The sequence below is a fragment of the Saccharomycopsis crataegensis genome, assembly GCF_037102585.1.
Source record: "Saccharomycopsis crataegensis DNA, jcf7180000000074, whole genome shotgun sequence".
Taxonomy (NCBI): domain Eukaryota; kingdom Fungi; phylum Ascomycota; class Saccharomycetes; order Ascoideales; family Saccharomycopsidaceae; genus Saccharomycopsis; species Saccharomycopsis crataegensis.
The window spans coordinates 122614-132746 of NW_027043821.1; the positions used below are offsets into that span (position 1 = coordinate 122614).

Here is a 10133-nt window from a genome sequence, read left to right on the forward strand (position 1 = left end):
TGTAGTTCAATAAATAATTGTGCTATGTCAATGAGTTCAGGTCCGCTACCACTACTTTGATTGCCCTTTATTTATGTTTGTAAACAACGCGTAAACTGGAAAAATAACAGATTTTTGAGTTAGTTAACCCTGGTCTTTGAAGGTGGTTAGAAGAATTGAAGCGAGAAAAATTGGTTTGCGGCGATGATGCTTTTTTTTCTTTGTTTGTTTTTTTTGAGCGATTGGGGAAATGATTGGTGTATGGATGACCGGGTAGTGGCTTTGCATTGTTGTATGTACAATTATGCAAATATCGTGTGAAGTCTGCCGCTATGCAGGCTTCGACGTTGCAATGTATGTGTAGCGTGACTTTCTGTCGATCGATGATCTTCTTCTTCTCCAAAAATGCCATTTTTGTGTCAAAAAAAAGTCAGTATGATTAAGAGCAGACCGAAAGAGCCTTACTGGATGCTAGAATCTTCAAGATCCCAGTGATGCCAGTCCTTCAGTCTGTATTCTACAAACTCTATGTGCGATGGAGAGAATTGCAAATCCTGCTTCTTAACCAGTTGTTTGGTCTCTGGGCTTCCTTTGATCGGCGTCATCGAGTTAGTGATGATTGGTTCATCATCACTTATTTTGTCAGAGCGGTACTTCATTATGGCTATTTAGTGCTTTCTCATAGATTGAATTATTGGTACACCTTTGAAAAACAAGTTAAAAAGCATCCAAACTCGAAGGCCCTAGTATACGTCTCCCCTGCCATCATCAAGGGTGATCCAAGTGATTTATCAAGCCCTCAATTCAATATCGAGACATATACATACCAAGAACTTTACGATATTGTTCTTCGACTCTCGTATATCCTTGTTAACGAATATAACATCAAGCCAGATGACAGTATTGGGATTGGGATGCACAATAGGCCATTATTTGTATTTTATTGGTTTGCTCTTTGGAACATCGGGGCTAAACCAGCATTTCTCAATTATAACGTTGCCTCACATCCTTTAGCCCATAGTATGAAAGTATCTGAAATTTGTCAGGCCTTCATTGATGAAACAACAAGAAAGGGAGTTTATTTTAATGAAGATGGCTCTGAATCAGCCACTCTAAAGCTCATTAATTCTGAGATTCCAGATCTCAGCATTAACTTTGTTGATGAATCATCAATTCTTGCGCGCATCACTTCCCAAGATTCTTATCAGTTCCGTCTTCCGGACAATCTTCGTAACTATTCCGATAAGTCATGGTCACCTGGCTGTTATATTTTCACTTCAGGCACGACAGGTCTTCCAAAAGCTGCTATTATGAGTTGGCGTAAAATTGACTTGGGAGCCTCTCTATATGGGAGAATTGTGCGAATCAATGACAAATCAACTGTGTTCTCTGCTATGCCATTATATCATTCGACTGCTTCAATTCTAGGCCTCTTGCCGACACTTACTCAAGGTGGATGTATCGCTATTACTGACAAATTTTCAGCTCGCAATTTTTGGTACCAGGCAAAAGTCTCTGGAGCTTCTCACATCCAATATGTTGGCGAAATTTGCCGTTATTTACTAAGTCGCCCTCCTAACCCGGCGATTGAAACAACTCACAACGTGAAAGTCGCCTATGGGAATGGTTTACGAAAAGACATTTGGGGTCTGTTCAAAGAACGATTCCATATTGATGCCGTGGGTGAGTTTTTTGCTTCCACGGAATCTCCGATTGCCACCACTTCATTTCAATATGGTGATTTTGGAATCGGGGCGTGTCGTAATTATGGTACGTTTATCAATTTTATACTTTCTTTCCAACAAAGGCTTGTGAAGATGGATTCAGAAAATCCTGATGAAATTTATCGTGATCCAAAGGATGGGCTCTCTCGTGAGCCGAAGGTTGGCGAACCAGGTCAACTTCTATTCCGTATCATGAATTCTAAATCTACCTACAAAGACTTTCAAGGATATAAAAATGATTCTAGTGAAACGAGCAAGAAAATTGTCACCAATGTTTTCCGCAAAAATGATTGCTGGATGAAAACTGGGGACCTACTACAAAAGGATTCTTATGGATTATTTTATTTTGTGGATAGATTGGGTGACACTTTCCGTTGGAAAAGTGAAAATGTCAGTACCAACGAAGTGGAAATACAATTCAACGAGCTGGGATTAGTTGAAAATGCTGTTGTTGTGGGTCTCAAGGTGCCAGGTTATGAAGGTCGTGCAGGCTACGTGATTTTGAAACCAAATCTTGAACTCATTGAAAAGATTGAAAAGGAGGCCGGAAAGGCAGATGATTTAATCCCTCATAACACATTTACGAGTGAGATGTTGAAAACATTGGCTCACCATGCCCAAACGCATTTACCTAAGTATGCTGTTCCTGTGTTTGTGAAAATTGTGAAACAATACAAAACTACGGATACTCATAAGATCATCAAGAATTACTATAAGAATGAGGAGTTTTATGAAAATGAAACCTGCGGTAAAGATGGCGAGGAAGTATATTGGTTGACCAAGAATGAGTATAAGAGACTAACCAAGGCAGACTGGCAAGCTATTGTGAAAGCTGATATTAAGCTATGATCTGATATTTTTATTAAGCTATGATCTGATATTTTTATTAAGCTATGATCTGATATTTTTATTTATCCGTAGAGTAAGATTATATTTATATATAAATAAACACATATATATTTCTGTTGTTGTTTTTCTGTTGTTGTTTTTTTACCATTTACAGCATAGCACATCAAGATTTGAAAAGAAAACCTATGTCTAAACTGAATATTAGATATCAGATAAACATGCAAAGTAGATTTTAAAGTGGCTGTGAGAGTAAGAGCAGTCTGAAGAACCTAAACTTTCTGAACTTCCTATTGTGAGTTTTCTGGTTTTATTCCTTGCGTTCATCAAGTGCCCAGTTTCTGCTAATTGTCATTTCCTGTTTCCATTTTTTTCCATTTGACGCAGCGTCATGCTTGTGCATAAGCAATTGACAATTTTCCATGAATAGAAATTAAAAATAAATTGAGCACTTGTGGACAAAACTATGCTATCTACTTACGGGAAATATGTTGTAACAACAAATTCTGAAAGATGTCTGAGCCTCCTGTGAAGAAACAAAAGATTGAAAGCCCCAACAATTCTCTTGGAACCTTCTCCAGCCCCTATTATCCCCGATCATCGACGTTGAAACTCGCCAAACGCTACGACAATGATGGCGATAAGCCGTACTACATTCTTCAGAAACGGTTGGATTCCACCGAGTCATCCAGAAACTCCATGTTGAACAAGATATCTTCAGATGGGAAACTTGTTGCTCATATGTTTCTTCGTGACCTAAGAATGAAGGATAATGTCGCCCTTCATAAAGCCAGTATGACGGCCCGCAAGTTAAAAGTTCCATTGGTGACATTTTGGGTGATTTGCTTAGAATCCTGGAAAACGCATTCAATGAGCCCATTTCAGGCGACTTATCGTCTTGAAAGTTTGAAGTTGTTACAGAAAAAATTAAAAAAACAGAAAATTCCACTATATATAGTGGAGGCTGAGAAAAAGCTGGAGATCGCCAGTTGTATTGAAAGTTTCTGCAAACTGAGGAATATTGGCGCAGTTTTCACTAATATGGAATATGAAGTCGATGAACTTAGGTTATTGTCCTCGTTAAATGATCAGCTTGCAAAGAACAATATCGCATTTAACCTGTACAACGACACATGCTTGGTGAAACCAGGTACTTTATCCACAAAGCAAGGCGGACAGTTCAAAGTCTTCAAACCTTGGTTCAATTGTTGGTTGCAATATTTGAAAGACAGAAATGAGGAATCCAAAGAGGACGAATATCCTTTCTTTGATTATGAATTAGTGGGCGACATTAATGAAAATTTCCATTATGACGAAAATGACAAAGCTTTAACAGTTCCTGGTATCCCTACAGAATATGAGCTAACAGCGTCCCAGAGACAGAACTTTGATGATTTATATCATCTTGGTGAAGAAAGTGCCTTGAAAACCGTGAAATCCTTCCTCAGTTCTCCAAAACTCACAAAATATTCCACTGGCCGTGGTGATTTATCAAAGCCATCAACTTCCCGTATAAGTCACTACCTAGCGAATGGAATTATCTCATTGAGAACTATTATGAGTGAAATCATCACTGACAATTCAATTGGTGATAAATCTTTGAATTTCAAAGGAAGTACTCTCGAATATGTACGCCAATTAGCCTGGAGAGATTATTATAAGCATGTCATTGCTCATTGGCCAACTATTTGCATGTATCAGTCTTTCACTGGTCCCATGAGTGAGGATCTTGAATGGGAGAATGACGCTTCACAATTCGAAAAGTGGTGTGAAGGTATGACGGGATATCCTGTGATTGACGCTTCAATAAGAGAGCTTGTTGCCACGGGGTACACCTCGAACCGTAATCGTATGATTGCAGCATCATTCTTAGTTAAGCATCTCCTTATTGATTGGAGATATGGTGAGAGATGGTTCATGGAACACTTGGTCGATGGAGACTTTGCTTCCAATAATGGTGGATGGGGATTCATCAGTAGTTTTGGTGTTAATTCCCAGCCATGGTTCCGAATCATGAACCCTTGGACTCAAAGTGAGAAATTCGATGCCGCAAAGTATATTAAAAAATGGGTGCCTGAATTGAAAGATATTCCTGATAATAAAGTTCACAACCCATATTCGAATGGATTTTCTGCCGATGCTAGAGCCAATGGTTATCCTGAGCCAATGGTTGAACACAGTAAATGCCGTGAAAGGGCTTTGGACTGGTACGATAGAATGAAGAACTAAAGGTGAAGCATAATGGTAAACTGTAGCAATAAAGTAAAAATGCTAAATCGATATTTTTGGTACACTATATAGGCCAATGATTGCATGAAATTTACTTATTTGTGTTTAGAATCCTGAATTTTTGAATCATTATTTGGCTTTATTTATGTGCCTAGTAGTTTTTTGTTTCATTGCAATAATAATATTTGTAAGTTGAAACATGAACCGTGATCCATACCTTTCTTGGAAACAAGTTGCAGTGCAATAAATTGTCTACAATTTTCCTTGGGCAAAAACCTCTAGTGAAAAAAGATTTTAGTAAAAGGCAAAGAGAAATAAATATTAATAGCAATCATAAAAAATAAGCATTTAAATAATGATGATATGGAATATAATATAATATAAAATAAAGAAAGCAACACACAAGTAATAATGAGCATTTAAAGTTAATAAATAAAGACACTTTGGTGATTAACGATTGAAGTTTGTACCCAAAATTTCATCCAACTCTTTATTTCCACAGCCAGTAAGAATAATAACTTTTTTATTCTTCAAGACAGTTTGCTTCAAATTGCCACTTGTCAAGTCCCATTGTAACATCTGGAAATCGTTGTACACAACAAAACAGTCGCTGTTTGGAAGTAAATGAAGTTTCATTCTAGATTTGTACCGTGGATAAGCAATGGTCTTTTTGACCCATTCTGGAGAACACGCTTCATATTTAGCATTGCTAGCTACCTCAATGTTCGGGAAAGTAGGACTCTCGTACCTTTGAAAGTCACCTTCTTCATCATAACGGCTGGAATCTGCCTCACCAGACCTGAAAGTCTCAATTTTAAGGACCCTCAGAGAGGAATTTCTTATAATTTTCACAAACTTCAACTCTGGATAAGAAAATTCCTTGCAAAGAGTGGCATGCACATTTGGCTCTCTAGAATCTACCATAACTCTATTTTCAAGCTTTTGTTCTCTTTTATGGATATTATAAGAACCGCTGAAGCTAACCTTCTTGAATTGAGGTTGCCGCGATTCAGAAAGAGGTCTCTTTACATTCAATAACTTAAGTGAGAGCCCATTTCCAATATCATGGTATGAATCTCCTAATGTGCATCTCAGATCAAGTGTGGAAGTATGAACCAAGTCATAATACCTCATTTGTAAGTCAGTATTTCTTATCATTCCAGAAATTAAGCTTTCCATTGAATCATGCAAGAAAAACCGAGCGTCAAGCTTGCTAGTAAAGGGCCTTCCTTGAGGACGTGCACTTCCAGTCCTTTTCTGAATAGCAGAAGCTGGTTGTATTGGAGTATAATGACGACGTTTGGCAAGTTTAAGGGATGAATGTGGGCTTTTTGATGACGAAGTAATCTGGTATTCAGAATTTGTGGAAGAAGGAAGGGTAGGAGTGGAACGACTTCTAGTGATAGCACCATATATTGGAGGAAGGTTACAGTTTATGGCAGTAATTTCAGAATTAGAAAGTGGTGATACAGAAAGTGGATCCATCATAGAGGCTTTTGGTGTTAAAGAGAATTCACCATTATTGGTTTGTTTTGCACTTAGAAGTTGAGACTCATGACCTTCATAGGAGCTTTGTGACACCAATGAATATGAAAGACACGATGATGTTGGTGTTGACGAAAACGATTGTGAAGATTCTGTAAGAGGTAATGAAGTAGTATCTTCCATTTTGATGGGATAAACAGTACGCTTAGAACCCTTTATGACTTCCTGCTTGTTATCATTTGAGCAATCAAGAGGACCACAATAATCGGCTAAACGTGAGTTGGAAGCTCTTGGAATTGGGTTTTCAGAAGCTGGATACGCTAAATTATATGTTGGATTCAATTCTTTTTCATTCTTCCAGATTTCTCTTCCTTTTGGACAAGTTTCACGGACACAGCTTTCTCTGGGGTTGTAAGAAGTGCCAGGCCAGTAAGGTGTCTGAAGTATATCATAGTTCAACAAAGAAGAGATCTTCATTGGCTCACTGACCATTTTGAATGAGACGATAGAGTTATTAAAGGATCAGAATTATTTGAAAACACAAGGTATCAAAGAAGAAAAAGTATACCATGCAGGGAAACAAAGTTATCTTCACTCAGGACAAAAATATTTCTGAGGAAAGCTATTTGTAATTGGGAAGCACGATAAAAGAGCATACTAACTTAGAAGCACTAAAAAGCTGTCAAAAAAAGTGGGAAATATGATGATAATTATACGAAAATTGAAGCTATTATTAGGTCTAAAGATTCAGGAGATGATGGAGTTGGGGCAATTGACATAATTGCAAGATGTGGTATTTAAGTGGTCCTCACCATTATGGTCCTTCAAAAGAGAAAGGATAAAAAAAGAAGAAAAAGAAAAGAAAAGACCCTCAATCCTCATTTATTGTATATGAATAGATATTAAAATAACAATAAATCCATATATTCAATTCATTTTTTATGAAATTTTCCTTTTCTTATTTGTTTATCAGTTGTTTTAGAAGACAGGCTGTGCTGGATTTCTATGTTTAGCCGTTCAAAAGATGGAATTTCAACCAAATCTACAATTTACACCAGCGTGGTGAAGAGCCCACATAAATAGATAACCATTCCAAGTTTAATTTATTATAATATCGCTTTGTATTGAAGATACATGACATATTTGAATTAGACTAACTTGGTGCCAACCCCCACAAATATTCGATAATCCCACAATTCGCATGGATTTAAGGGAATCGATCAAAATCATAAGAATAAAAGGAAAGTAAAAAATAGGAAAGTAAACAATGAGAAAGTAGATATTCTGTTATCAGAGGCCCTTATTCTCCCAATTCAATGTATATACATACATGAGCTTTGAAAGTTCACCGTGTGTTTGGAGGCAGGTTCTTCATTAGTAACGGCTTTGAAACGTCGCATATACATACTGAGTGATGGTGAATGGTAGAAGCAGAATCATTGACGTCAAAACACGATACCAGAAGACCATCACTCACCAAAGGAAACTGCCAAAAAACATCTAAATGAGGCTGAAAAAAAAAAAAAGTAACACACATCTTTCGGTTCTCGACACTCACGCAAAAACTCATTCTGTGTGCCTCATTCAGCCCCATGACTGTCGAACTAACACCAATTGATGCACCATCTTCAAGCAGAACTCAATAAATAAGTGCAGACCAAAAAGAATTATTTGCGTTATATTGAGTGGAGCTCTCAATTCATCAAAAAGAACACAAAATAATGGACAGAGACAGGTATTTGTAAAGAAATACATCGCCATGCTAATGCACTGATGACGAGGTATCAAGAGTTTGTCATTCTTCTCAAATGTTTTAATCATGTCGCGAATACAGATACAAAAATAAATGAATATTGTATTTTTTTATTTAAAATACCAACATATTGTGATAGAAATTTATATCAATTAGAGTGATATAAGCAAATATACATACATAAACAAGCACAAAAAAAACAAACAAAACAAAACAAAATAACCCACTTCTGCATTCAATCAAAGATAAGGAAAAACCATAATATCATTCTAAATCATGTGTTTGACAAATGAAACCATGGAATACAGCACATATTTTTCATTTTTATTTTCTTAGGCCCCAAAGATGAAATAACTAACTAGGATACTAAAAAGCAAATCCCATACCACAATAAAGCATTCAATTTTTCCACTGATCAAATAATACTATCTTCATATATGTTTCAAGTTTAGTAAGAACTTAAAACGACTCATTGTAAAAAAATGAAATAAATAAAATAAAAGTAATCCTGCAAATCACACTTTACCGCTTAAAGCTACCACATTCTCCCATAACTCATTGACATTTAATTAAAATCTATTTGATAAAAAGATCATTCATCAAGCAATGAATACTGTTTGATTAAAACGCATTCCCCTCCTTTTTCAAGTGGGACGTTGTAGATGTAGAACATCCCTTCGTCAGTGGCGATCATAACATAACTCAGATTATGGCTCAATGCCACCACACTAAGAGTTCCTCCAAAATTTGGACCACCATTACTGGAACCGCCAGCAGAATTATCGCCATCACTGGATTCTAGTATTTCGTTACCATCTTGATCAATCTTGGCTCTTGATTTTGGTAGTTTAATAAAGGCAAAATGGCGGACAGGCTCCAAAATAGATGTTAATTGCTGAGGAAGATAGTTTGTCATAATTAAATTGCTGAATTTTTTTGATTTGCTCCAAATAAGACCAGATATAGAGGAAGACCTTTTCTTATTTGACAAGAGTGAGTTGATCAACAGCTCATCAGTTGGCGAGGCAGGCTGTGTGGAAATATCGGCTTCGTGAGTTGAGGCTAAAACCCTTGCACTTTGGGATGAAGCAATTGAAGAGCTTGTGCTTGTTCTACGAAGTTCGTTACCTTCTTCACCATTATTTTCGATATCATTATCATTTTCAGCCGAACCTGGAATGCCACTATTGTTATCACTGCCCAATTTGAAAATATGGATAGTTTGGTTGCTTGAACAAGAGCACAACAATGTCGAATCTAAATTAAAGTTCAATGAATGAATCAATGTTCCCGCCATACCTCTTCTAAATTCACCAATCTTCTTACCGCCTGGCCTGGTTTCAAATACTCGTATGATGGTTCCCTTGTGTGATGCGGTGGCCGCCAAACTTCCTTCACTATTTAAAGACACTGTGGCAAGTTCACTTTTATGGGCCACAATAGCATTCATTGGTTGGATATTCAAAGCATCGTAAATGATAATTGTGCCATTGGTTTGAATTTTCCCGCTTGTTGAATTGCCACCATTGAGTGTGAGGTTACTATCAGTTGAAACCACGTCCAGCAAAGGATGTTGATCAATTCCACTGCCGTTACTTGCCTTCCGCATACCCGAAGTATTGCTCCCAAAGCTCGATGAATGGGCAGGATAAGCTAAAATAGATTCATCATTTACCGATAGAGCCACAATGCCTTGAGGGTTACGTGTGGTCTCAATTGTATGTAGCAACTTCATACAGCTAACGTCATAAACGAAAATTTGGTCCACAAGGACGACTACCAATCTTTTTCTATTAAGTTTGACACGGATTACCGCGCTTGGAAAAGTCAATTCACAAATAACAGATTTTCTTTTTGTGTTGATGATTTTGAGTCTTCTAGTTGACGCATTATTAACCACGGCAACCAAAGATGTAGAGAACAACATCTCTATAATTTTGTTTCCTCCTGATTCTCGCTGAGAAAAGCATTCCCCAAAAGGGTCACAATTGAAGATCCTAAGACCCTTATCGGTACCCATTCCAAGACAAGAGAAGTCTTGATTGAAGTTGAGGCATTGGATGCTGGTGCCCCCGCCACCAGCTCCATATCTAGAGTTATTATTCCAGTCCATGAGT

At 37.3% G+C, this 10133-nt stretch overlaps 4 protein-coding genes across 4 annotated transcripts; 2 read left to right on the plus strand and 2 right to left on the minus strand. All coding sequences in view use genetic code 12, as the record gives it.

The window, feature by feature from the left end:
- Positions 1-384: 384 nt before the first annotated feature.
- FAT1 (long-chain fatty acid transporter FAT1) lies at positions 385-2552 on the plus strand (the record flags this gene model as incomplete). The annotated part of the gene is given in 2 exon segments (XM_064995513.1): positions 385-412; positions 424-2552. The coding sequence occupies 2 exon segments, from the start codon at positions 385-387 to the stop codon at positions 2550-2552; spliced, it is 2157 nt and encodes a 718-aa protein (XP_064851585.1).
- A 510-nt stretch (positions 2553-3062) lies between these two features.
- On the plus strand, positions 3063-4778 carry PHR1 (deoxyribodipyrimidine photo-lyase PHR1; the record flags this gene model as incomplete). The annotated part of the gene is made up of 1 exon (XM_064995514.1): positions 3063-4778. The coding sequence occupies one exon, from the start codon at positions 3063-3065 to the stop codon at positions 4776-4778; it is 1716 nt and encodes a 571-aa protein (XP_064851586.1).
- Positions 4779-5228: 450 nt separating this feature from the next.
- DASC09_019120 (uncharacterized protein) lies at positions 5229-6755 on the minus strand (the record flags this gene model as incomplete). Its single annotated transcript, XM_064995515.1, has 1 exon — positions 5229-6755. One exon carries the CDS (start codon positions 6753-6755, stop codon positions 5229-5231), a length of 1527 nt encoding a protein of 508 aa, XP_064851587.1.
- A 1853-nt stretch (positions 6756-8608) lies between these two features.
- On the minus strand, positions 8609-10129 carry DASC09_019130 (Atg21 protein; the record flags this gene model as incomplete). The annotated part of the gene is made up of 1 exon (XM_064995516.1): positions 8609-10129. One exon carries the CDS (start codon positions 10127-10129, stop codon positions 8609-8611), a length of 1521 nt encoding a protein of 506 aa, XP_064851588.1.
- Positions 10130-10133: the final 4 nt, after the last annotated feature.